The sequence below is a fragment of the Lagopus leucura genome, unplaced genomic scaffold (genome assembly GCF_019238085.1).
Source record: "Lagopus leucura isolate 7727_CA_CO unplaced genomic scaffold, USGS_WTPT01 Super-Scaffold_100004, whole genome shotgun sequence".
Taxonomy (NCBI): Eukaryota; Metazoa; Chordata; class Aves; order Galliformes; family Phasianidae; genus Lagopus; species Lagopus leucura.
In genome coordinates, this window is record NW_024962264.1 from 15269842 (window position 1) to 15297796 (window position 27955).

A 27955-nucleotide genomic window follows, 5' to 3' on the forward strand; every position below is an offset into this window, starting at 1 on the left:
TCTCCATGTCTTCTTAATGCAACATGTTTAACAAATGGCCCAAGCATAATGAGGATGGGAGTACAAGGAAGTGTCAATAAACTCTTTCAGATGCTCATTCTGGAATGAGGAAACGAGGGCTGATTGCCTAGCTCTTACATGTTGGAAAGCTGTTGTCATTACTAAGCTTAGACTGTGCAGTGAGATGGTCCTCCTGCCTACTGCTGTTTCTTTTTCCCTTCCTATATTGCTGCATTCTTTGAAATCTGAGTTTCACTGAACACAGCCCAAAAGGCAGCGACATGAGAGCTTTATCTGTTGCTGTCAGAGGCTGTGCTACCACTGTGCTGCTTTGTGTGAACTGCTTTTTATTGGAAAATCTTGCTGTAGCATAGGTGTGTGTGCGTGTGAACATACACATTTAGGTTGGAGGAATGTGTTAAGTTGTTCAAACTGCTTCTTAATCTGAGTTTATCAGAAATGATACAGTCCTGCTGTACTAAGAACAGAACTGCTTGGGTCTGCAGGATTTCAGGGCACTCCCACTGCCCTAGAGATGGAGGTGACCAGTGCTTGAAGGTGCTGACTCAGTAACTAAATGAGCTGTCCTGGCTCTACTTTGTGCAATGGCAGAAATGCCTTCTTGTTGTTAGTCCCCAGGCAAGATAGTTGTACTGGCTAAGCTTTTTTTTAATTGTTTGCCCCTCCTGCTCAGATCAGCTCATCTGTGTAGGATTACTTGTTGGGTATTTGCTTCATCCATGCCCTTTTCCCTGTTTCTCTTCCCAGGAGAATACATGACTTGCTGAAAAGAGAGAAAATGCTATGCTGGGGTTATTCATCTTTTGGACAACCTGGGATAGGCAGCAACCTCCAGGTCATCATTCCCGAACCACAGGTGTATGGATTCATTCACGACAGAAATGTCAAGGAGGTGGCATGCGGAGGAAACCACTCAGTGTTCCTGCTGGAAGATGGGGAAGTGTACACCTGTGGTTTGAACACCAAAGGCCAGCTGGGGCATGAGAGTGAAGGAAGCAAGCCAGGTAAGTGTGTCACTTGCGTGTGCTTTCTAAGTGGCTGAGGCTGGCAGACTGAGAAAGTGACGGAAGCTGCTTTGTGCTGAGTGCCATGCAGTTGGAGCAGCTGACTGAGCTGAAGGTTGTGTCTCACCCGGTGATGCTGGATTGTATCTGCTGCCTCTGGAAAGCGACAGCTGAGCAGCATGGGTGGGGAGACAAGTCTGCTCACTTTGTGTGGAGAATGTATCAAGAGGCAGAGTGGCGATGGTGTGGACATGTTTGTTATTTGACATTAGGGTGCCCAATTGTAACGGGAAAGAGAGGGCTGTGAGCCCCGAGTGTCTTCTGCTTTCTTTGCAGTTGGGCTGTGTCCTTACACCAAGAGCAAACAGTAGTTTGACGGTGTATTTGTTTTTGTAAATCCTGAAGCTGTTCTTATGGACTATTTTTTTTTTTTATGTTGGCCTTGTTATTTGATTTTTGTTAACTTGTTTTGGCATGTAGCAAAAACAGAGGTATCTCTGTTTCATAATAAAAATCCTCCCATGAGTAATTAGACTTGAGTAATCTTTACTCCTACTGTTGGCTACCCTCTGTAGGCTTAGTGCTTCTGTAGCCCACCTTGTTATTTTGTGACTAATACAGGAGATGTACTAAATGAAGAGCAATAGCTATTTTATGTACTTGCAGATCTGACGTGACTGATTCCAGTGTCCTTTTTTGGGGTGTCTTTTGTCCTTTTCTTTCAATCATGAGGAAGTAGATGTTGCATTAGAGGAGACTGCAGGATTAAAGGAGCTGACCTAGACTTTTTGTCTTCTTGCTTTTCCTGCAGTGCAGACAACTAAAGAGATTGGGATGTGACACCAACTCCTAGTTTATCGTACATGTTCCATTCATTCTGAGAGTTCCTGCAGTGCTGGTTTTTGAGGAGCCTGTGATCACACATTTGAAAATGTGTGCTTCTCCCTCAGCACAGCACTGCAGGCTGTATCTGTGCCTAGATGCATCTGCTGCCTAGGGCAGGTGGGAGGGATGTGCTATAACGGAATAGCTTCCCTTTTTAGCTCCTGGTGAACTGCCACAGCAGCTTCATTAGTAACAACAAACTGGAGGAGGGTCCCGTCCCACACATGGCTTGTGGGGGGTCCACTTTGGCTTGTGGCATCAGGAACTGATTTTTTCAGTTCTATGCAAATAGGAACAAGAAGAATGCATATCTCACCTTTCAGTTTTCCCTTCCCTATAAAGAATGAAGTCAGTCTCTGCTTCTGTATAGGAAGATATGCCAAAGATCATGTTTCTTACTCTATTAGTTGCACAGAGAGGTGTGTGTGGGACAGAGGGCCCTGAGCTGTTGAAGGTGATGGAAAGTTTCTAGTGTGCCTCTAAGGAAGGGAAAAGGGGAGATGTATGGAATGGGAATCTTGCTGCTGCTTTGCTCTGACCTTTGCAGTGTGAACCTGAGGCTCTGCCTAGTCAAGTGAGGCAGCTGGAAGTGGGCTTTGCTCCCTGTGACACAAGACCAACTGTCCCCTATGGGCAGCCTCTGCAGAGCCCTTTCAGTTGTTTCAAGAGCTCCTCTTAGAGCAGTCTTTTAGCACCTTTTGAGATGGAAGACTTCTTAATTAAAAAGCTGTGTTTATTATCACATTTGCTGAGCTTAAGGATGTAGTGCTGAGATAGAATAGCAACTGGTTAGGTGATTTTTTTTTCCTTCTTTTTTTGGTACCTCTCTACTGCAAGAAACAAATTACTGAAATGAGTGCACTCCACTGAATGAGTCAGTATAGTCTTCTCTTCTGGAAGTGCCCTTTCATCTGCTTTTACTTTTTAAGGGAAGCAGTTTAGAGATTTTCCTGGTTAGGAGTTGACTGTTGTGAGAAATCAGTCTGAGTTAGTATTAATTTCCTGAGCATCATCAAGTGTTAAAGTGCATTAAATTGATCGTGTGGATTCAGATATTGCGGGGTGGCATTGCCTCAGTTGATGTGAAATCTATCTGCTCACAGATGAAGCAGCAACAAATGTTAAGTCAAATTTCAGTAGATCCAGGTCACCTGGATTGCTTTGAACACAGTGACTTTCCAAATGTAAATGCACATGAACTTCAGCATGGGGCTAAAGTGATCAGAAGCATTGATGCTCACTGTGATATGTTTAATAGTAAACTGCATAATAACTAATAATTCAGATGTGTGACCTGTTTGTAAAGACTGCCTGTATGGATCTTCCTTTTTTCACCTCTTGCTGGCTGGGAGGAGGCCATGTGGGAGGCCTGGGTTACTCCAGAGCAGGAGCAGAAGTGGCAGAGTTTGTGTTTGTTGGAACAAACAATGGAAGGGAATAAGTCCAGCCTCTCCAGATCCCTCTGGATTGGCAGCATTGGTATATTAACCACTCATTCCAATTTTGTGTTCTTTTCCTTTCTCTGCACAAAGTTTGAAACAAGAGCCAGAAAATACCACAAAACAGACTTTTCACAAAAGATATGAGACAGTTCTGTTCCCATCTGGGCACAGAGCTGAGGCTCAGCATGTATCTAACTTCCAGAAATCAAATACTTGAGACACTTCTGGCTGCTAGATGAAAACAGATGTTCCTGCAGCAGAGCTCTGAAGAAATGCTTACTCTTAACACCTGACCTGCCTTTTAAGCAGCTGACTGCCTATGTAAGCTCCTGAAGAACGAATGGAGATATGAGCATCTGTACTTTTCCCAGAATGCCCTTCAAATCTTACATGTAATCATTCTGCATTTCTCCAGCATAACATCACTGCACATTCCTGATCTTTCTTCTGCTCTGTGAACTGTGCACTTCTTTGGGCTTTGACAATGCCTGACGTGCATGGTACCCTCTGTTAAGTGACTAAGCAGCATGCCCTTGAATGGAGAAGCACAAAATATTCCATGTTTCCCAAGGTTTGTGGTAATGTGTTGTACTTGAGCGTTCAAGTGGGTCACTTGTACAGGCCCCACATGAGCATCATACTCCTATTCCTTTAAACATCCAAAAGGCCAGTTTATCTTCTGAAGAAAACAAAAAAAGTGAAGTATAGACAGTAATCACAATCTACTTTTGCTCTACATCCAGCAGCAAGCTGAGAGAACAGTTTTTCAGCTAACGCCTTCCATTTTTATTTCTGAAGTACTGTTGCTAAAGCATATGTTTTCAGGGAAAGCTTTCTTCAAAAGCTGTCTGATAAATTTACGAATTGGGGTTAGACTTCATCATGTACTCTCTAAACGTATTTTTTATTATCCCAAAAGATGATGTGTTCAAATGACATTAAGCTGCTGTACTTCTGAAAGTTACTAAGCCTAATAATAAATAAAAATGCTTTTGTAAATGTTAAATAGGACCGTTAATTTCCTCCTTTTACCTATCAGCAGACTTCTTTTCAGGCAGTGCTTGTGCAGTAGATTGTAATGTCATTGAAAGCAAGGACAAATGTGGTGTATGGAGTCTGCACTGTGCTGGGGTGACTTTATTCTGTTCCTGTGCAAATCACTGCAGGATGGAATTAAGCAGGAACTAAGCAAGGAACACACCAGGTGCTTTTGAAAATTCCACCCTCCTCAGTCAGCCTGGGGCTTCCAAGTGCACTTGGAAGAACTAGCCTCCCTACTAGAAGAAAATAAGAAATGCTCCTGTGAAGGCAAAATATGTCCTGCTGTGCAAGACTGCTCCAATAACATGAAAAGATGGGGGAAATAGCACCTATCCAGTTGCAAAAAGAGGCCTGCAGGATTGAGCACAGCAGGTGGATAAGAGTCAGGTCCTATCTTACCTCCTTTCTACCTCCTAGGGCAGTGGCTGAGCCCCAAGAATAGGCTGTACTGGGTTGTTGAGCCCTCAGTGTGTGTTCTGCATGTCTGCATTGGGGCTGCAGGAAGGAGGTGGTGCTACGTTTGGGGGGAAAACTGCAGGGAAGAAATAAACAGGTCTCTCTTCATAGCAGCACTGGGAGATTGGAGTGCTGCTTTCCAAGTGGAGATGCTCATTTTATGTTTGTTCCCTTTTCTTTTGCCTTAGTAAGGTTTGCTCAGGAATTATCACGACTGCGGTAACCTCTGTGTGGGCATTGAGTTACAGTGAAGGGCTTGTTCTTCCTTCTCCCTCACCTGCTGTCCTTGCTTACTGCCATTGACACTTGCCACTGTTCCTACTCATGTGGAACTCGTTCCTTTGAATTTAATCTGCCCTAGTTTGTCCTTTGCTGTCTTTTCCCCCCCATTTTTATTCAGTGAGTCAGTTGTGTATTTACATTCCTTCTCTCTAACCAAATGATCAGCCTTACAAACACCAGTGCTGCTGTTGTCAGTCCCTCTGATGGTACTGCTGCTCCAATTCCTGATGTGAGTGTAGTACTAACAGACCCATGCATAGGAACTGAGAAAGGCCAGATGTCCTACAAGTTTCTCATTAGGAATTTTGGTTCTGATTAAAAATAAGTCCAGATCTGCACCTTTCCCTCAGTTCACAAGAGGATGACCTCAATATTTGCAGTTGGACTTTTAAAGCCCAGTGTCCATAATGGATTTGGTAAACTGCAGTTGACAGAAGTGATGAGAAGTTGCATACTGATGTAAATATTAGCTTGCTCCCTATTTCAGAGCTTTTGATCCATAGCAAGACAAAATGGGTTACCATGCACAGGTGAGAACAGCAGGCAAAAGAAGAGGGCAGTTCTACTCTACAGCCTAGAAACAGAGCCAGGAGCTCTATGTGCAGAAGCATCTCTGCTATGTGCTGCTAGGGGCAGGGACAGGGCAATCAGAGGGATCTGCTCTTGTTCTGTGCAGGTGCAGAGCTGGATTCCTCCCACACCCTTACACGCTGAGACTTGTGCTGTCAGCATGGTAATTCCAGCTGTCCATGTGTTGCATGTGTCATGCACCTAACCCTAGCGAAGGCTCTCTGTCATCACCCATGTGTATTCCTGAAGCTTTTCTCCAGGCCTTCCTCCGAGCCATTTTTTTTATTACTGCTGACAAACAGCACCAGAGATGCGTGAATGGAGCCACAGAAGCTGTCTTGATTCCTGCTCTTCCTTACAAGCTGACAGGATTAGATTAGCCTCCCTTAATGTAGTTGGGGAGAGCAGTAAGTTCTCCAGTGAGCCTCCTCGAGAAGAAACAACCTTAGCTCCCTCAGCCACTTCTCACAAGACTTCTGCTTCAGACTGCTCACCAGCTTAATTGCTCTTCTCCGGACACATTCCAAAGTCTCAATGTCTTTCTTGTAGTGGCAGCTGAAAACTAAACTCAGCACTAGAGATGTAGCCACACCAGGCAGAGTAAAGATGGGCAAGCACTTCCCTATTCCTGCTGGCAATACTTTCTGATGCCATTGGCCACTTGGGCACACTGCTGGCTCATGTTCAGCTGGCTGTTGACTAACAACTCCAAGTCTGTTTCCTCTACACTGTCTTCCAGCTACTTTGCCCTGAGCTTATAGCTTTGCTTGGGGTTGTTGATAATTGAGGTGCAGGATCTGCCACTTGGTCCTACTGAACTTCATCCCATTGGCCTCAGCCCAGCAAGCCAGCCTGACTAGATCCCTCTGTAGGGTTTTTCTACTCCCAAGCAGATAAGTATTTCTTCCCAAGTCAGTGTCGTCTGCAAACTTACTGAGGATGCACTCAATCAAGTAATCAGTGAGGATATTGGAGAGGACAAGCTCCATTACTGACCCCTGGGAAGCACCACTCGTGAGCAGTTGGCCAAGTACATCTAACTCTATTCACAATCACTGGGCTTGCCCTCCAGCCAGGTCTTTACTTAGCAAAGAATATATATGCGTAAGCCATGGGCTTCCAGCTTCTCCAGGAGGATACTATGGGAGACAGTTCAAAGGCTTTGCTAGAGTCTAGACTGCGTCAACAGCCTTTCCCTCATCCACCAGGCACATCACTAGATATTAGAAGAAAAATCAGGTTCATCAAGCAGGACCTGTCTTTCATGAAACTGTGCTGGCTAAACCTGATCTCCGGGTTGTCCTGCACAGAGAGAAGCACTCAGGATGACCATATGCCTACTGTCAAGCTGGGAAGGACACAAGGAGTTAGGGGTAGTGTACACTTAACAAATATACAATTAACAGAGTGGTGAGATTAGGCTGGTATTTTACAGGATGTAGAACTAGAAAGAGATAATGAAAAAGAAATGAAAGACTCACCTGCGTCCTAGGCTTACAGAAAAACTCCAAAAGCAGCAATCTCAAGAAAGAGAACTTTTCCCAGCTGCATTCAGCCCTTAAATGGGATCTAGGAGAGGTGCAGCCAGGCTCCACCTTTTCCGGTCACACAGCTGAATTGCCTTTGCCTGTGCTCCCGTGGCTGACTCAGTCCTTGCCTCAGGTGATCAATCAGCGGTTCAGGCTGTCATTCAGCAGTTCCCATACAGATAGGTATCCAAGAGAGCTGAAATCAGTTGGAACTCTTCCAAGCATCAGCTTCTTTCCATTAGGGAAGAAATCCAGATTTTGCCACTGAAGGTATCACCTCAGGGCTCTCCATTGATTTCAGACATTGATTTCACATCTGGTGCTGTCCATGTACATCACAGTACACATATGGCTGAAGGATTCTGCCATGTCCTCTAGCAAAAGCTTGTCTTGCAAGGAGCTGGAACCTATGTATTGGAAAGGTACCAGCAGTCTGATAAACTTAACAGGGGATTATGATCAGTAATTCACTGCCTGTACCTCCAAACCAGTGCCATGTAATTGAGCGCATTGTGCTTCCAGTTGTGTTAGACACTGAAGATTGTGTAACATAGCTTTTCAACATCATGGGGACAAAGTATAAGCCCTCTTTTCTAAATTGAGAAGCTACAGTCTGAAGATGGATTTTTCAAGGGTTTTGCAGTCATTGCCTTGCTTTACTGCAGTTTCCAGTGCTGTCAAGAGCTGTCTTACAAAAACGTGTACCACCTGTTTCCAGCTTTTGCTGGATGGAGCGTGCCTGCAGTCCACAGACAGGCAGGAAAATAGCTCTGGGAACCATGTTTGTCATGATCCAGAAGAGTGCTGTCCTGAAGGAGTTTTGTGTAGATCTGAATTTTTTATCCGTTTTTGGTAAGATCTGACAGGGTGGAGATCAATGGAAGTCAAACCTTGGTATGTCTGTTTATGCTGACAGAAAATGGACAGAAAAAAGAAGTGAAAATGGGAACTCCTAAATATGAAGAACTGATGAATGATTTCTGGGTGTTGGCGCTATATTATACAGGTGATGGTTTCAGAAATAAAAGATTGGGTCAGTGCGTACTTCTTAGAACTTGTTTTTCTGAGTTTTATGACATGTTGGAACACCATTGCACATCTCTTGCAATCCTTTCTAGTTGCTCCCAGGGTTTTGTTCTGCTCAGTTTTATACTGAAGTCACAATACTAAGAACAAACTTGACTTGTTGCACCCTTCATCTGAATGTGGTGATGCATCATTTATAAGGAGAGAATAATAATGCTGTGACACTCTGGAAAATAACAAAAATTTATACCAACTACCAAAGCACTTCATGTTTTGAAGAAAGAAAGGGATGGAAGGTCATCAAAAGAGTCTTTTGCCATCTCCCCAAGGTGCTCCAGTTCTTTCAGGTGCAGTAGTGGATATGATGTTTCTGTCTTTCTGACAGAATCGTAGCCTGCAGGGATGGGGCATCCACAACCTCCTTGGGCAACCTGTTCCAGTGTGTAACCACCTTCTGTGTTAAAAACTTCCTTCTAATATCTAATCTAAACCTCCCCTGTCTCAGTTTAAAACCATTCCTCCTTGTCCTATCACTATCCACCCTCGTAAACAGGCTTTCACCCTCCTGTTTATACGCTCTTTTCAAGTGCTGGAAGGCCCCAATGAGGTCTCCCCAGAGCCTTCTCTTCTCCAAGCTAAACAAGCCCAGTTCTCTCAACCTTTCTTCATAGAAGAGGTGCTCCAGCCCTCTGATCATCTTAGTGGCCCTCCTCTGGACCCATTCCAAGAGCTCCATGTTGTTATTTTGCTGGGTTCCCCAGACCTGGACGCAGTACTCCAGAGGGGGCCACACAAGAGCTGAGCAGAGGCTCACCTCTATCACCTCCATCTCCTGCTGACTACCCCTTTATTAATGCAGCCCAGGACACGGTTGGCCTTCTGGGCTGCAAGCGCACACTGCTGGCTCACATCCAGCTTCTCATTCACCAGGATCCCCAAGTCCTTTTCTGTAGGGCTGCTCTCAAGGATATTGCCCCAACCCAGGTTCAACACCTTGCACTTGGCCTTGTTGAACCTCATTAGGTTTTCATAGGCCTACTTCTCCAACCTGTCCAGGTCCCTCTGGATGGCTTCCCTTCCTTCCAATGTATCGACTGTACCGCTCAGGTTGGTGTCATTTGCAAACTCACTGAGGGTGCACTTGATGCCATCATCTGTGTCATTGATGAAGATGTTGAAGAACACCAGTCCCACCACTGACCCCTGAGGGACACCGCTTGTGACCGGCCTCCACCTTGACACAGAACCACTGATCACAACCCTTTGGCTGCGACCAGCCAGCCAATTCCTAATCCATCGAACAATCTATCCTTCAAATCCATAGTTCTCCAATTTGGGGGTGAGGGACCATGTCAGAGGCTTTGCAGAATTCCAGAAAGATGACATCTGTTGCCCTTCTCCTGTCCACGGGTGCCGTCAGTCCATCATCAGAAAGTTAGCTTAATTGTCAGGCATGATCTGCCCTTGGTGAAGCTGTGCTCGCTATCTTGGATTACCTCTTTGTATTTTATGTGCCTTAACATAGCTTCTGGAAATAAAAGATATGTATGAAATATATGGTAGAAATAGAAATAGCTTCTATGTATACTTCTAGAAGAACATGCTCCACGATCTTCCCATGAGCAAAGGTGGTGCTCAGCAGCCTGTAGTCCCCCGAGTCTTCCTTTCTCCCTTTCTTGAAAATGGGAGTAATGTTTCCCTTTATCCAGTCACCAGGGACTTCACCTGACAGCCGTGGTGTTTCAAATATGATGGAGAGTGGCTCAGAAGCTGCATCAGCCATCTCTCTCAGAACCCTAGGATGAATATCATCCTGCCCTATGGATCTGTATACATTCAATTGCGTGAGGACGTCTTGGACTTGTTCCACTCTTACAGTGGGACAGAATCCACTCCTCACACCCTCACCTAGAGGTTCAGGATGCTGGCAGACATAGGAGGCATGACCACTCCTGAAGACTGAGGCAAAGCACTCTGAGTACCTCAGCTTTTTCCATGTTTAAGGGAGCCAGCTCTCACACTGAGAGGAGGAGACCGTAGCCACATTTGCTCTTGAGATGTCTTTTGTTTGTGATTGACCTTGACTGGTCCTTGAAGGTGCTGGTTGTTTAGAGCTCATGTTTAAAAATAGGATCCCTAAATTATATATGCAGATGAATACAAAACAGGCCACCAGGTGATGCTTATGTGTAAATTGTGGGTGAAAGTTAAGAGATCAAGGCAACAAAGGGAGCCTTGTAGTTGATGTCTACTACAGGCTACCTGATCAAGTGGAGCCTGTTGATGCTGCTGTTTTCCAGCTACGGGATGTATCCTGACTGCAGATTCACATATTGCTGGGGGCCTTCAACCACCCTGACATCTGCTGGGAAAGTAGCACAGTGAGCTGTAGGCAATCCAGGAGACTCCTGGAATGCATTGAGGACAACTTCTTGAGTGAAGTAATGGACAGCCTGACCAGGAAGGTTGCAATACTGGACCTGCTGCTCACCAGCACAAGTATACTGATTGGTGATATCAGGATTGGAGGCTGCATGGGCTGCAGGGATCACACAGTGAAGTTCACAATCCTGAGGGATATGGGACAAAGAGTAAATTTTAGGAAATCCAACTTCCAGCCTCTTCAGGGAGTTAGTCAACAAAACCTCCTGGTAAACTGTCCTCAAGGACAAGGGAGCGAAGCAGAGCTGGCAGGTCTTTAGGGAGGCTTTGCTTAGTTCAGAAGGGCTCTTCATCCCCAGGCGTAGGAAGTCGGGAAAAGAAGGAAATAGACTGGCATGTCTGAGCTGGGGCCTACTGGTCAAACTGGAGAGCAAGAAGAAAATACACAGGCATGGAAGCAGGGACAGGTACCCTGGGAAGTGTATAAGGATGCTGCTGATCTGTGCAGGGATAAAGTCAAGAAGGTCAAGGCCCAACTGAAGCTAGACTTCACAAGTGGGGGCAAAGAAGAGCAAGAAAGGCTTCTGAGGTACATCAACTGGAAGAGGAATGTCCAAGAAGATGTATTCCTCGTACAGTGAGCAGTACAGGCAGGCTCATAACAACAGACAAGGAGAAGGCTGTCTCAGCAACTTTTTTGTCTCAGTCTTTGCTAGCGAATGCTCTTCATACAGCCCTCAAGCAGATGATTGGGATGGTGGGGAGGGAAATAGACTCAGGGCCTTCTGAGTGTTGTGGGATCACTGGCTATCAACTGCGCCTCTGTGGCTTTTAATTGAGAGCAAGGAAGTGCATGTTGATGTAGCATTTTGTTTGTGTACAAAATATGTGTTTAAAGAATTGTCCCTTTCTCTCCCATAACATGTTTTAAGGCTTAATTTACTTCCCATTTTCACACTTTCAGACTTAGAAGGCAAATCTTCCTAGGAGTTTCCTAGCCTAGGAATTGTCCCCTTGAAATTGATTTAAGACATATAAGTTGATCTGTGCGCTGAATTGGTGCCAGGTATGTTAATGATACATATCTAGGTGCCCTTGATGTGGGGTGTCATTTCACAGAATGATAAGTGGAACATCAGTGTGGGACTTTTAATAAAACTAATCATTGCCTTGTAGCGCAGAGTGAATGTTTCTTTGTCTACCCTGAAACATTTTTCAGGGAAGAAAAATTCCATCTTTCTTCTGTTTGGCTTGTGAAGACTTTTTCCATCAGACGTGTGCTATTTCCAGAGCTTTGCTGAAAGACAAGACTTTTTCATGCCTGTTTGTAAAAAGTCTGCATAATGAATAAAATTTGATTGTTGATGTAGTAAGAGTAGTTGTCAAACCTATTTCAATTGCTTAAGATGACATAATAATGAAAAATAAATTGTGGGCAATCTTCCAGAGGAAGATTTTATTTTTCGCTTTTACTCTTCTCTAAGGTCCTCTTGCTTTTTACATTCCTTTTTTTTTGTGAGCTTCTTACTGTGATAGAAATAGTAGTAAGTTGATAGGGTTGCGCCTCTTCCAAACTTAGTACCGGGAGTGTTGTAATATGTTCATCCATCAAGAAGTAAAGCAAGAGAAGACTGGATTGATTAACTTTTTTGGATGACTTGTCTTCATTAGGCGTATGAGGTGTGGAAGGCCAAATGTATTTTACAGGGTTTTTAAACTTCAGAGTCCGTCCTGATCCTTACGTCAAGACTGAGTTAGGAAACATCAAATTTGGAAAGTCTGTTTGATTCCAGGTATCTGAGGCTGTGTGTAGACTGTTGTGCTTGAGGATGTGTACCTGCCTTTATCCTACAGTTTACAGGTCAGGGTTTTAGAAGAACTCAGCAGCCACTCATTTTCAGTAAAGTCTTGTGCTTTCCTCGTGTAGAAAGTGTTTTATAACTAAATTGGGCATCACTGGGCCTATCTGAATGGCTTTGCTTATGAATTACAGACCTGCCGTCTGCACGTAGATATGAGACGAGTCCTGTGATGGAAGTGTTTTTGTGTTTTTTCTCAGAACCAATTGGAGCCCTGGCAGGGCAGCACATAGTGCACGTGGCCTGTGGAGAGTCCCACAGTGTGGCACTCAGCGACCAGGGCCAAGTCTTCTCCTGGGGCGCAGGCAGCGATGGACAGCTGGGCCTCACCACTATTGAAGATGCAGTGACAGTACCAAGGTAAACCTTCAAGTGGTTTGGGTTTCCTTACGGCACCCACTTGGAAGTACTGTATCAGGGGTTTTTGACTTTGCAGCCTGGAGTTGGTGGAAGTGTTGCTCTTGCTTAAAGGGCTGGTAATTGGGCACTTGCCACTTACCAGTACAAGCCTGACGCTCCTTTTCTCTCTCAGCGCTCCTTGAGTACTAGACAAGTTCTGAAGAGGTACAGTTAGGACAGCCCTTCTGATCTTCGGTGCTTGAGGCACAGAGAAGAAAGTTAGAGCAAGTTCGACTTCCTCAATGAAAAATATGACAGTGTTTTCTGCAGGACAGGAGGTACATGAGGGAGAACCCCAAAATCAAAATGCTATGTGGTATGTTTGTATTGCATTGTATCTCTGATATAAGAGACATATTTCAAGAATGGGCAAAAAATATGGGCAGGTGAGCTGGTGCCTCGGCTCTGGAATTCTTGCATTGTTTGTATTGTATCTTTTGCTTATCAGCAATACTGCTAAACCAGCCCATTTCAATTCTGAACAGTGAATGTTGTTCAGAAATGTTAGGGAAGTACTCAGTTTTCTTCACTGACGTGCTTAATGCATTTTACCAGTCTCAGAGCAGTAACAGTGTTAAGAATAAGTGCATGTGGATGGTGTTGGGGCCAGTGGCAGAGACTAAGACTCCTCCGTCCAAAGCAGTTCACAGATTATAGGCCTCAGCTCGCTACCATAATAAAGATAACTGGTCTGTTTGTAGTTAATGATGTTGTACCATGCTGCATTAATAACGGATGTGTTCTGTCTCTTATTCTGGCTGCATCTATATATCCAGTGCAGAGCTAGAAGAGGAGGTCTGGGACGTGGGTCTAGGGTGGCTGTCATTCATGGGACAGTATTTAAAGAAAAAGAGTTCCAATTGCTAAAGCATAATTGTTTGTTTGATCTGAAGGGCTCTCTGAGAAGAAAACTTGTTACTTGCTGGCAGATCTGATATAAAAAAGAGAGACTGGCTCAGATGCCAGTATGATAGTGCCATTTTAAAAATAACATTTTTGTGGAATAACTTGAATCTTGATGTGCTATTCTCTGTGCAAAGCAATGAAGAGGTTGTGGTGCTATAGCTCTTACAAGCTTCTGTGCTCCTGACAAATGACATGAAAAATGTCAATCATGAAAAAGAATATTAGGAGAGATGCTGAGAGACCAGATTTTTTTCACCATTTTCAGATGTCTGGAGTCTTCTTTATAGCAGTAAAAATAGTTGGAGTTGGTAGTCCGACATCTAAAGCTCTTCAGATGGCAGATTGGCATCTGTGATCAGTGTTACCTCCAAGATTCTGTTCCTCTTCTCAAAATCACAGGTTATATGTCTGTCTAGAACAAATACCCAAACGGAAATGATAATTTCACCTGACACGATACTGTATTTGTTGATGATTATTCTAAAATGTCATCTTCTTTAGGCTGATAAAGAAACTGAACCAACAGACCATACTGCAGATTTCCTGTGGAAACTGGCACTGTCTGGCTTTGGCAGCAGGTACTGTAATGTTCATTATTTATTACTAAGATTTCTGATCTTGTTTTGCTCCATGTCCAAGATGGCCTATTTCCAAGGACATCCCTATCTCAACTGTTTTCAGGACAAATGGAAGACAGTGAAGTAGATCAGGTACCACATATATTGTAGAAGAGTGTTGCCAATACTGTCAAAAGGGAAGAACACTTAACAGCTTTCCATCTTGATGGAAAATAATAATGCCTCCTAATTATTTTCATGGAAACTCCAACAGATACAAGGAGCACAATAATACTTTTGATACAGCAAATTTTCAGTCACAAAACGCTATTTTTCAGCATAGTCACCACCATTAGCTATGCATTTTCACCAGCAATAAACAAGAGCCTGCATGCCATGCTTGTAAAAGCCTGCACCAGTGGGGTTGACTCACTGTTGCTGTGGACACTGCTGAAATGCACCACTCACCAGCTCACATCACTGTGCTCACATCCGCCGTTTGGTGTCCATAAACGTTCAGCAAGTGTTGATGAATGTCAGTGGGTGCCATTTTTTTTGCATGGAAGAATTCAGTTCCTCACATTTGCTTCATCTGCACTTCCATGTCAGGCCCCATTTTGTCAGAGTGCCCCTCTGTTGCCATTTGTTGTGCAGCAACAAAATGTAAGGGAATATTGGCAGGAAGGCCAATAAAAGGCAGCCTCTCCTTCCCTACCACCAACATCTACCTCTGACATCGTGGGCCAACGTAATAAAAAAAAGGAGGCATTACTTTTGGAGCAGCCGTTGTAGACAAATGTGAGGAGTTAGTTCTTTTGTGTCAGAATTATCCTTGGCTGTTCCCTTTCTGAATGCAACACGTGGACCACTCTGCACAGCTTAAGTTACAGCACTCTCATATGGTATTTTGCACTTGGTTATGCAGCTGTGTATTTACCTTGTGGCTCCAGACTGGGCTGATATTTTAGCAAAGAATGTCTTGCTTGCTTTTTGCGTCATGAGATTTGGGTGGGAGAGAAGCCCCCAGCACTAGTACTTGTTCAGTTTGACAAACTTGCTTTTCTGTTGACTAGCTTTTATTCACTATCCTCTCTCTTTCTTTGTTTCAGATGGCCAGTTCTTTACGTGGGGGCAGAACAGCTATGGTCAGTTGGGCTTGGGGAAAGAGTGTCCCTCCCAAGCAAGTCCACAGCGTGTCAAGTCTCTTGATGGGATCCCTTTGGCCCAGGTTGCTGCAGGTGGAGCCCACAGTTTTGCCCTGTCTCTCTCAGGAGCTGTGTTTGGCTGGGGAAAGAACAGCTCAGGACAGCTGGGACTAAGTGATGAACGAGGTACTAAAATTGTACTCCTAGGTGAAAGAAGGCTCGGTTTCTTTGGCTGAGTGCCACTTTTCTTTCCACATTGGCAGTCTGTTTTTACTGAGCAGATGTGTAGACCTCGGTAGCTCCTTTGGAAGGAGCGGGCAGAGAAACAGTCTTTGGTGGACTCTTTGTCCATCTTTTGTCATGACCAAATCTTTACGGGATTTTCATTCTTAGGAAACACATTTTTCCCCTGTGTTTGCTAGTGAGAATGAAGGAATGAAAATCCAAGAAAAAAAAAAAGAGAAAAAAAGTATTTCAGATCTGAATGTCGAGATGCAGACACCCAAGGAAATGCTTTGATTCTTTTCTTCTTCCCTCAAAAACACTTTGTCCATACTTTGTTTGAAGTTGGTGTGAAAAAGGGTCTCCAAGTGGAGCGGGAGACTGAACCCATCCCCTGGTTTGCTTGCATAGTTTTGACTGGTGAGCATCTGTATGCTACAGAATGATGGCAACATAAATTGTCTCATTCTTGTAAAATATGTATTGTTTATTGATTGCACATTCTTTCAGACACACAGTGCCAGTGGTATGTTGGGTTTTTTTGCATGGTCAAGTTCAGTGAAACCCATTCATCAACAGACCTGAGGACTGGTTCATAAAAGCTAAAAAAAAGGAGTGGATGTGACACTACAACCAGTCTGAAAAGCCTGAATTCCCCCAGCTTGTTGTTAATATATTTGTTACTACTTGCAAAAGTAAATGAAAGATTTTCTTTGAGTTTCGTGTCATTCTCTTCGTCTTTTTTTGCGTAGTTTCTGAGTAGCTTTAGATATATGAGCAAGTTATTGTCTATAGATAGACATGATGTACAGCATGCATGGACAATTTATTTATTTATATATATATTTATTTATTTTATTTATTTATATAGAGGTGTATATGCTTATAAATGTTTAGATTGTGTAGGACACAACTGTGTGTTGCAAGAGAAAAGCATTACTTCATGATTTGTCTACGTATAATGGAATGATGCAATTTGACAACCCACTCTACCTACTGAGACATATATTTAAAGCAATTACTCAAAAACAGCCTGTAGTTTAGCACAGGATGCTCAGACGTATTAAACATCATTTCACCTTGCTTTGCACTTTTATGAGTATAAAACATAGTTGTAAGACTTGTAACATATTTTGTTCCCTCTCAAAAATGCTCCAGGTCTGTTCTCTTGTGCTGTGTTTCAGCTAGAGTGTTGACCTAGCATAAGATCATCTGTGTTCCCTCCTTGCAGATTGACAGATAGATGCTTGTGATCTCAACACAGCACTGTTAGAAATGCTGCATTCTATATATAAGAAGGTTTATTTTGACATGGGGCTATCTTAAATAAAAACAAAAGGGGCATCTGCTTGTGGAACAGTGTTGGCCAGAGATGATGCTCTGCTAACACTCAGTAAGTGATGCTGTCATAAATACTTGGCATTTGTGGTGAGTGAGTCATAATAAGACAGAATTCTACTCAGTGAACATGAACAGCAAAAATTAAGAGCATGAGTATTTTGCAGCTCTGTTACTTGAACAGTTATGCTGTAGAGATAAACTGTAATTCCAGTCAAGCACAAGGTAAATGAAAAAAATCTGCTCTCATTTCTAAATTCATGAAAATGTGACTATTTTCCTTTCACTACACAGAAAAAAGTACCTGTCAAGGTATTGAGTCTTAAAAAATGACCAGCTTCTATAGGTAGGAACTTGATATTTTGTTGGTACAAAGGAAGCAGCCGTTCCCTTTACTGTCTAAACGTTTTGGGGTGCTCACTGCTCCTTGAAATGCAAATTATTTTTATTTTTTACATCATAAAACATATAACTTTGCTTAGTGTATTCATCCTTGGGAGAGCCCTGGTGATTAGAATGCCATAGTGAAGGAGAAAAGCATCGTTTAACCGTTGGCAAAGATTAGCCTTTGCAAGTATGAGGATCTTCTTAAGGGATGACAAGAGAAGGAAGACTAGGCATTTAAATACACCTTGGGATTTAGCTGTCATGTGTGCTGCTCCCACGTCAGGATTGTTTTGTATGGGAAGAAGGTTTAAAAATGGTGTTGGAAACAAATGTTAGCAGTCATCATCAGCAGAGGGTTGAAATGGAGCATGAGGCTGAGGATGGGTGTAGCTCGGCTACACTAGTCATTAGTGCCACACTGTAAGTGCAGGTGGAGTTTATATGAGAGTTTGTGTCCTCACTTTATCCCACTTTTCTTGAACCAGAGCAAATCTGTTAAAAACGGAACGGAAAGCAACAGCGGAGTAATTAAGGATCTGCTTTTTTTTCCAGTGTTTGTTAAAACTTTCATTGTGACCCAAGTTGTGGAATATGTCTAAAAATCAGACTGCCAGTGGTTTTCTCAGGCATTTAGGACTGTATTTATGAAACAGTTCCTTTATTTTGTTCCACGCAGACCGAGAATCCCCTTGCCATGTGAAGCTATTGCGGTCTCAGAAGGTTGTTTATATCAGCTGTGGAGAGGAACACACAGCAGTTCTAACAAAGGTAAAGAAGTTCCAAAAGCTGGGAACCCTTGCTGCTGTCTTGCCTGAAGGTTTCACATTATTTTCCTAGGAAATGATGGAAAAGAACAAACCGAAGTTCCTTATTTTATCTGACTCCTGGAAAACAGACAAAGTGGAAAATAGTCTAATAATTTATTCTGAGATTCACTGCCAACATGAACCAGTGCTGTTTTTAAAATGAAGATGTTAGTAATCCGTGACAGCCTGAGTAAAACTCAGGTGAATCTCTTAAAGATAAGAGCTTTGTGCAGAAAAAAAAAAAAAAAAGAAACAAATATCCAAAGGGATGATAACATAATGGTGTGTTGGAAGACAAAGTTACCGTGCCTCGGAATAAAAGGCAAGTCAGACAGAATGGGCTATCAAACAGAGAGCTGCCAGTCACTCACAGCATTTACAAGAGGCTTTCGATTCCAAATCTACTGCTGTTTCCAAGTAGTGTGTAGTTTAGTAGACAGAGAATAGGACTAGCATTGGGAAGATCAGTGTTTAGTTCTTGCCTCACCCCAGCCACTTGTAGGTGTGAAGCTTCCTGGGTTGGTGCCTTAATTTTCTCTGTTGTACTGAAACTGAGTCTGAAAGAGCTGATCTTGAGGTTCCTGTGGGAAAGCTACTGTACAACACCAGAGTGTGATTCTCATTCAAGGAAAAAGGTCACAGTCTATTTGAACAGCAGCTGACGGAGGTGGATGTATAGTATAGTGGAAATGGGTGCTGTTGAGCCACATTTAAACCTACTGAGATTCAGGCTCATCTAGTAATGGTGGGGAGAAGCTTGTCTTCTGTAGGTATACCTGGAGATAATTTTGACACTGATGAATGGCAAGGTAGATGTTTGGTGTCTGCATTAGCAGAACACAAGTTTATTTTCTTAATCCTTTGGAATCCCCAGTAATCTCTGCTTAAGCTTGAGCTCGTAGTGAAGCTGGAGTCAAAGAGATGCTGCTGGGATATGGGTCCTAAATGGAGAATATGCTGTTTGGTTTGCTAACAGAGTGGAGGGGTGTTCACGTTCGGTGCAGGTTCCTGTGGGCAACTGGGACATGATTCCATGAATGATGAAGTGAACCCCCGAAGAGTTCTTGAGCTGATGGGCAGTGAAGTATCCCAGATTGCTTGTGGCAGGTGAGTACTGTGTGCAGTCAAAAATTTTCCTTCAGTGGAGGTTAATGCTGACGCTGAGTCTTGTAAATAGAAGGAATAGTCTTGCTTTTGCATCATGTATGTCAAAATTAAGTTAATTTTATTTCCCTGGAAAATTTTAAGTCCTTCTATTGGAGATTGGTTTTTAATTGAGGCTGTTTCTTGCGCCCCAGGCATGTGACACCTTTCCGTTTTAATGGTCAAGACAGACTCTGGGGCTGCAACCCCTTTTGGTCACAAGATTCTAGCATATTTCAGGAGGAGAGAAGTTAGTAACATAAGTGTTATGTTCTTGCCTTTTACACATGCAGGCTTAGCAAATGACTAAGCTAATTCAGTCTGTTATCCTGACATGAGCCAGCTAGTGCAGGCTGCTCTTAGTCACTTCCACCTGAAAAAACTTCCATCCTATAAAGTGGTGCCATCAAGTGGCAAAAGCTGAGCACTGGTGCTTTGCGCCAGCTTCTGGCCTGGGGGAAGTGAGAATTAATTTTAGGTCTTTTTTTTTTCTTTTTTTTTTTTTTCTTTTAATTATTAAACATGGCCCAAACTTTGTACCCATCTCTTTTACAGACATCACACTTTAGCCTTTGTGCCTTCTTCAGGAATGATCTATGCATTTGGCTGTGGAACAAGAGGCCAGCTCGGAACTGGGCACACTTGCAACGTTAAGTGTCCCTCTCCGGTGAAGGGTCACTGGGCAGCTCACAATGGGCAACTCTCAGGGAAACCTGGTATGTATTATGAGTGATTTGAAGTAGCAGATGGGCGTAAGTCACTTCATCTCACCCATGTTGATCTAAAACCACCTTGACATTACACTGTAAGTGTACTGAGTGACCTCTGCTCTCTGTTAATCTGTGTGCCCTGTCTTATCATGGCAGAGCTCAACACTTGGTGATCTTGAGCACTGTTTTAATACTGATTTCTGAGGGCTTTGGTTTCTCACCTATATAGCAACCTCACTGCTATTTAGAAATTACAGATTTCCCCTACTGCCAGCTCCTGTGTCCTCAAACAAAGAATCACAGAATCACAGAATTGTAGGGGTTGGAAGGGACCTCCTGAGATCATCGAGTCCAACCCCCCTGCCAAAGCAGGTTCCCTACAGCAGGTCGCACAGGTAGGCATCCAGGCAGGTCTTGAACATCTCCAGAGAAGGAGACTCCACCACCTCCCTGGGCAGCCTGTTCCAGTGCTCAGTCACCTCACTGTAAAGAAGTTCTTGTGCACATTTGTGCAGAACTTCCTATGCTGCAGTTTCTGGCTGTTTCAAGTGCTCAAGTGTTTCAGTACTTTCTCATTTCAGCCTGGCCCTCAAGGAGCCAGGTGTTCCTTGTAGTGTAAAGCACGAGACAGTGGAGGTGCAAATGTGGGGGGGAAAGGCAAAGAAGGATTAATCATCCTCTAATGCAACTGCATTTCTTTCCTCAACAGATGCCTGTAAATATCACATTGTTAAACATATCTTCTCTGGAGGAGACCAAACATTTGTGCTTTGTTCCAAATATGAGGTAAACCAAATCAAGTATCTTCTCGTATTTTCTCAAATCTGTTTTCCTGCCCCAGCCCTCAGATCACACCTTTGCGTTTTGTTTTGTTTTGTTTTTACTAATCTCCTGAAAATGAGGTGGTGTTTTGGAGTCCATTCTACCTTACAAACCTTATCAAGGACAACACTTATTTACAACAGTACAGGAATTTACAACTTTTTTAGGTGTCTTCCTTTTGAGTCATGTCAAAGAGTGATTGGGAAGACACTGATATCAGTTTTTTCATCAGGGAGGGGAATTACTTCCTTGGCACATGGGAAGTAATAGACTGCTTTACTCCTGAGAGAGTGAGGTTCACATGATGAGAGTGTAAGGAAGTGGAATACACATTGGGATGGGATATTATCAGATCAGCTGGATAGTGAGCAGTTTTTCTGCTTCTATCATCTTATTTTTTTTCAGTAAGCATTTGACATACACATTTGAGGAATAGATGTAGCTGTAGAATAAATCTATTAAACCTTTGTTTATATGCAACGGAATTTGAAATTATACTTTCTTTCGCTTTTGACTTTTCCTCTTTTCTAAAATGTATTTGGTGATGATCTTGGCTTTTTCCATTCCTTTCCATGCTTTTCCTTTTGGACTTATTAGTAATGGAGCAGATTCCTAATCAAACCTGTTCAGAGACCATACCCAGAAAGCTATCAGTTGTGTATAAAAAGCAGAAATTTTTAATGAGAAGGAGTTGTTGTACAAGCCTTGTCTTTGCTGAAATCTGTATCTTCTCACAGAATTCCTTGCCTGCTGATGATTTCCGGACCATAAATGAAACACGTTACACCTGTTTAATAAATGATGAAACTATAGATGTCTGGAGGCAAAAGCTTTTAGAAAAGAACAGTTCTAATTCTGTCAAGTAGGTATTGTGGCACTGGACAAGCCTTTTGTTGGAAGTTTTATTTAAATAATTTTGTTGGCTTCCGTGCCATGTTTTCACTTGAAATTCAGCAGCCCTTTCAAGTGTGTGTTTCTTGACAATATCCAAGGGGAGAACAAGTGCCAATCACAAGGATACCAGGTTAGAGCTTCCTAGCAAAACCAGAGGAATTTAAGGCTGCCTCACAATATTGCAAATAGTGGGTGGGAAATTGATTATGAAGTTGTTCTTCATTATGTTCTTAGAGTTCATGAAAAACAGCAAGAAGACTGTTTAAATTCTTCCCCGCCTGCCGTGAGAAGTGAAGAGTAGGTGGAGAGGAGACATTGCTAACATCCCTCTTTTCAAAGAGGAGTGTGACATGATACTGAGTGAGCCCCTTAACCTCTGCCTTTGAGTAGTGGGGTGTTCTTGGCATTGTTTCCCATAGAATGAAGGAAAGATGTCTGAAGAAATTTGCTTGGACATTTGTTTATACCTTCTCTCCCTGTTTTCTTTTGTCTTCTTGCTGCAAACAGTAACGTTGTTCAGATACTGTCCTCGGCTGCCTGCTGGAATGGAAGCTTCTTGGAGAAGAAGTAAGTGAAAAACAGAGTCAAGAACTGTAGCTTTCCCTTGAGGCAGACTGGAATCTCTTTTTGTCACTCGCCTGTTGCAATGGGCTTTAATTGTTCTGATCAAACAGGAGATTGGGCAAAGAGTGCCTACTAAAGAGGTAGGTGGTCAGAGTTGGGTCTAAGAAAGTGCATGGTGAGTAAGTGGCATGCTTGTTATTTTTCCTTATGAAATGAATATGAACTTTAAAAGAGGAATAGTAATATGGTATTAAAGGAGATTATTAATGCCAGATATTGGAGTAGTCTTACACCCAGCTGAGCTAGCTGGGGAAGGCTACTGATTGTGGAATTGTACGTCAGCACAGGCTGCTCTTGAAAAATACGTGCAGGCCAGCATGGAAGCACTTTCCTTTTAGGGGACATCAGCTGTGGGAAATTTTGTGCTTTTGCTTGCGAAGGCAGGAGTTTCAAATGGGTGTAACTAACAATAGGTGGTGACAAGGATGTAATATGCATAGCTGAGTCAAAGGCTGCGGGTTGGGGAGGACTGTGTTGTCTGTGTCTGTAAATGCTGGGGAGGTAACAGCATGAGATGAGGTGGAGGAGGAATTTTTATGGTGATGTGATGAGTAAATGACCTGTAACTAGGTGAAGATGACTTAGTTACTCTGAATAATCTTTTGAGTAATCTTTTCCAAGAGCAGCTCAAAAAAGAAAACAAGCTACTCATTATTCTTGCATTTTTTCAGCTGGTACAATGGCTTCTTCTGTAGTGTTGCAAGAAGGCAACATGTGGCTGTAGAAGAAGAGTTGTGTCATGTTGGATTAAATTGTAAGGTCTCCAATTTGAGTATTTGAGTCACTGCAAATAGTGTCAGGGCTCCTTGGAAAGGAGTAGAGTGTGTGATTTGTTCACCTCAGTGCAGTTCTCTTTCCACCTTAATGATGCCTTGACTAGTGCAGACTTTACCTGTACAGGTCTGTGACCAAATGAATGATCAATTTGATGCCTTCAGTGCCCAAATGCCATTTAGTTTGCAGTACAGCTCTATGGCACACAGGGCTGAGTAGAGAAGCAGCATTTCTGTGTCTGTATGACTGGGCGTGCTGCAGTACTACTACTGAAGCTGCTTGTACAGCAGTGTGACTCTGAGGAGCTATTTCCAGCCTGGTGCTCATGTTGTTATGGAGATAACTACTCCAGCAGTCTATGATTAACTTCTCATTGCAGCTGCACCAGAAACCTGACAAATGCATCCCATGTTTGATAGGTACTGTTTCCTTCACAGCGTGTCTGATGAAACACATTCCTAGGGATATAGTGTCGTACACAAGGTCAGTGGAATTGTAGCAGTTATCTTTTTATTTTTACTGGCATCTGTGAAGTTATATCAAAGTGTTTGATAAGCTTTGTCTGTAAGAATCCTAAATCTGAACAAGGCCCAGAGGAGTTCTGAAGGGAGAATTGTGCATCTTGTCCTTAGCAAGAAGATGTGAAAATCTGCTTTGCTTCTAGTCTGATTAATTCCTTGGGGGTCAGTCCTTCATCACTTGCTGTCAGATAAAGCCAATACGCAGGTAATGTTTTCTCTTCCTTGAATTTATGTCTGCCATCTCTTTTTTTTTTTTTGTAGAATTGATGAACATTTTAAGACCAGTCCAAAGATCCCAGGGATTGATTTGAACTCCACTAGAGTTCTGTTCGAGAAGCTGATGAACTCACAACATTCAATTCTCCTAGACCAGGTATTATACTTCATGGGTTTTTGGATGTTCCTAGGGGGAATTAAAAGCTTTGTCCCTCTGTAACATGCAGGAAACAGCACAGTTTTGGGGGAACATTTGTATTTCAAATCTACAGGCTGGATCCATCATGGTATCAGTGAATCTGTCTCCACCAGCCCAAATGGATTTTGTTCTCAAAATCTGCCTCAAGAACTTGTTTTTAAAAAGTTTTGTTTCGTGGCGTCTAATTAATGGTTGAAATGACTCCTGAAATCAAGTCTGTGTGTGTTATGCTTGTATATAATGACTATGTTCTCACTTCTGGTGAGTCAGCAGCTGAGTACTTCCAGGTTGTTCATTCTAACTCGGAATATTTTTCTTGTGAATGCAGAGATGTGTGAGAAAATAGTGTGTGTTCTCCATATTTTAAGCCCTAATTTTTACAGTTTTTTTCTTGTTTGTTTTTGTTCTGGGTATGATCTTCGGCTTTTCTCAAGTCTTCTGACAGCCAAGTTAGGACTTAGCAATAATAGGTTCAGTGGCTCCTGAACTATGTCACTGTCTTCAGTGAACTTTATGGGACCTTGAAGATCAGAGAGTAACAGTGGTTCTTACCTAATGGAGTCTTTTCTGATGAAATAATGAAGTTACACTTGTTAGCTGAGCTAGTAAGTCGCAGCAAGTATTATGCTATGATTTTGCTGCTAAAATCCATCCCAATTGCTCTTTTAATGCTGCTATTTCCTCAGGAGGAAATTGAGAAAGGCCTCATTATAAGGGTTCTGGCCTGAAACAGATATTTTAGTGTGTGCCAAAAATTAGTAGAGGTAAAAAGCTTAAAGTAACTTAAGAAACTTAAAGTAACATTTTAGAACTGAGTATGTAAGATGTCTCTTCAGTTCATCCAATCTGCTGTACTCCATAGCTTTTCAGAATTTCTTAATTTCACTTTTGCTGTTTGTTCACTGGTCATATCTAATCATTGTTTTCAACCTCCCCGACTCCCCCTCAGCAGAAATAACTCAATGTGTTGAGTAGCCCTGTGGACTCTGGACTCTGCAGTCCTTGTTTTAGGCACAGTGGGATCTTTGTACACCGACCTGTGGTACGTTGAATGTCTGTGTATTATAGGCATCAGAAAGGGACACTGATAGGAAGGTGTTGTGTGACATTTTGTCAGACTTGAACTGCAGCAGGTGAAATTTTACATCTTACCTGTCTGCTTCAGACAGAATTATTTCTGGAGAGCTTTATCTGTAAGGTTTGGTGACCGTTCTGCTGTGCTTTTATGCATATAAACAACTATTTCAGCAGTGCTGAATGATAAATTAATTGACTGGGCTTCCAAAGAAGGGATGTGACCTTCAGCAAGAGGGGTTAACAAACCTAGACACCCCTGGAAAAACCTACCCAAACATCTGTGCATTTGGAATAAATGAGTTTAGTTGTGTCCTGTGGAGTGCTTCAAGGGATCGGAAGCAAAAGCTAAGTCTACTTATGCTCTTTGTGCTCTGTTTACACATCATTTGCGTTGTAGGAGCTCCATCATCCAGGGCAAGTTGCCTCATTTTGTCTTTTTTCCTTATAGATACTGAAGAGCTTTGAAAGCTTTTTGATTCCTCAGTTGTCCAGCTCACCACCAGATGTTGAGGCAATGAGGATCTATCTGATTCTCCCTGAATTCCCACCCTTCCAAGATTCAAAGTATTATATCACATTAACACTTCCTCTGGCAATGGCTATTCTGCGCTTGGACACCAATCCTAGCAAAGTTCTTGGTAAGAGGCCACCATTTCAGATGCGTGTTGCTCTCACCATCCAGTGAGGATACAAATTACTGTATTTTGATTTTTCAGTCACACTTCTATGTTGATTTGATTTTGGAGGCTTTGTTAACCACGGCTGCAGTGATAACGACAGTTGAGTATGACTTGTGGTGTGGTGTCAGGAAGCAGCTGCCTCTAAAAAGCAGCTAGAAGCCAAAAGCACACAAGGAATCCTCCTCCCAGAAACCTGTGCTTTCATGTAAAATAATTTTAAACATAACGTTTGAATTCTAAACATCAGATACATTGGAATGAATACTCTGCCATGAAGGTAAAATATGGGAAGCTAGATAGTTACAGTAATATAAAACCTATAATTTTACAGTGCTGTGGATAATAAATGAGGAAGCAGATTCAAGTTAAGCATTGTTTTAAGATAGGGGTAAAATATTTCGAAGAACACTTACTAAGAAAGTTATTCTAATTTAACTTATCTAATTTACCTGCATTCAGAGACTCAATTCCAGAGAAATTTTCAAGCCTCTGTGTGAACACAGAGTTTTCATGTCATGAAGATTAAGTGAAATTACTCTCTTAAATTTAATCAGATATGTCCCCATCCAAATATATTTTTTGTGTAAGGTAAATGAATGAAAACACTGCTAGCATAAAGTTAATTTAGCCCATGTGAAGTGCAGAAAAACCTGTTGTTTGGTCTTTGGTCAACCGAAACACAACAGCTCATGTCCTGCATCTGAATTTTATGTCTGCTAACGTTATTTCATAATCAGCACAATGCTGAGAAGATAAGCTGCTCAAAATTGCTGCTCATGTTTGCAAAGATATTAGCTCTTTGCTATTCTATTCTGTTTCTTAAGATTATCTTATACTAATGCTCATGTGTATAAAATGCTGTGTAATATATTCAGGCCTCCAGAAGCATTGCTCTGGTGAATTTTTTTTGAGGTTTAGTGGTTTATTATTGTATTTATTTATTTTATTCAAAGAGGATGTGAAAGCAGATTTCCTCCTCCGCTTAGAGTTCCTTGTCCACTGCGATTGCTAGCGTAAAGAAGTGTAAAAGATTCTCTTTCTGTGGCACACATTTGTTGTGCTGACACTTCAGAGGATAAGCCAGTGCTTGTTTCTAACAGTAGATGTGATGTACTTTGCAGGTGGATTGGTTCCCTGATAGGCAGGGTCTCTTTGGAGGAAAGTTAGCGAGAAGTAATTCGGCTTATTAAAATAGAGGGATGTTTAGTGCAGCTGTGCCAAGAGACACCCTCTGCCTCTTGCTATAAAAGTAGGTGGTACTGATGGAAAACTGACCAGAGAACTACTTTCTTATCACTGTAAAGGGACAGTGACTTGTCTGCAAGATCCCACAGTCTTGAACAGAAGATACTTGAAGTAACTGGAAAATCTTGAGGTCAGGCTTGTGCATTGATCATGGCTTGGGGCTGGATGGTGACTGATATGGTTGATAATGGAAGGGTCAAAATTAGAAAGCTGTTCAGCTTCTGGTGTCTGCCCCTTCCTCTGCTTGCTTTTCTAATCCAACAGTCAGGAAGGAACTACGGAAGTTTTTGATGTGTTCCTCTATTTTCAGCTTTAGCTCCCCTCTTTTCACTTTCATGTAAGGAGCATCCAGTTCCAGATTTATTTTGATGTTCCTCTTCTTTTCAGATAACTGGTGGTCTCAAGTGTGTCCAAGATATTTCCTCAGGCTAGTGGATCTCTATAAAGGTGCAGTGGTTTACCTCCTCAGTGGAAGAAAGACATTGTTGATCCCAGTCTTGTTCAGTAGCTACATTACAGCTGCTCTCAGGCTTTTGGAGAAACTCCACAAGGTAAGCCTGGGTGTGTGTGTTGGCTCAAGATGATTCAGTCTTGTCTGCTCTTTGCCAGTTGGGGAGCAGCGCTGGTGTGTTCGCTGTCTCTTTGTTCATTGAAACTCCACAACAGTGAGGATGTGACTGGTTATTCTGAATTCACTGTACTGGAAGGTTGCTCAGTTGTGACTCAAACGCTGGGAAAAATTGACCGTAAATGTTGGTGCCGAGCCACAAGACAGCATGCACTGCTGTGATAC

At 42.6% G+C, this 27955-nt stretch overlaps 1 protein-coding gene across 2 annotated transcripts in view; it reads left to right on the forward strand.

The window, feature by feature from the left end:
* The window catches only part of HERC3 (HECT and RLD domain containing E3 ubiquitin protein ligase 3), a 43177-nt gene that overhangs the window by 1890 nt on the left and 13332 nt on the right, over nucleotides 1-27955 (forward strand). The window contains exons 2-14 of one of the 2 annotated variants that reach the window (XM_042872209.1): nucleotides 769-1025; nucleotides 12698-12857; nucleotides 14304-14380; nucleotides 15469-15690; nucleotides 18128-18219; nucleotides 19234-19364; nucleotides 19956-20116; nucleotides 20820-20896; nucleotides 21670-21794; nucleotides 22334-22393; nucleotides 24007-24118; nucleotides 25686-25875; nucleotides 27550-27713. In XM_042872209.1, coding sequence (XP_042728143.1) covers nucleotides 800-1025; nucleotides 12698-12857; nucleotides 14304-14380; nucleotides 15469-15690; nucleotides 18128-18219; nucleotides 19234-19364; nucleotides 19956-20116; nucleotides 20820-20896; nucleotides 21670-21794; nucleotides 22334-22393; nucleotides 24007-24118; nucleotides 25686-25875; nucleotides 27550-27713 — 1797 coding nt within the window. In that variant the 5' untranslated portion in view covers nucleotides 769-799. Of the gene's footprint in view, nucleotides 1-768; nucleotides 1026-12697; nucleotides 12858-14303; nucleotides 14381-15468; nucleotides 15691-18127; nucleotides 18220-19233; nucleotides 19365-19955; nucleotides 20117-20819; nucleotides 20897-21669; nucleotides 21795-22333; nucleotides 22394-24006; nucleotides 24119-25685; nucleotides 25876-27549; nucleotides 27714-27955 lie in introns of those variants that run through there. The other variant, XR_006179124.1, reaches the window with a different exon arrangement.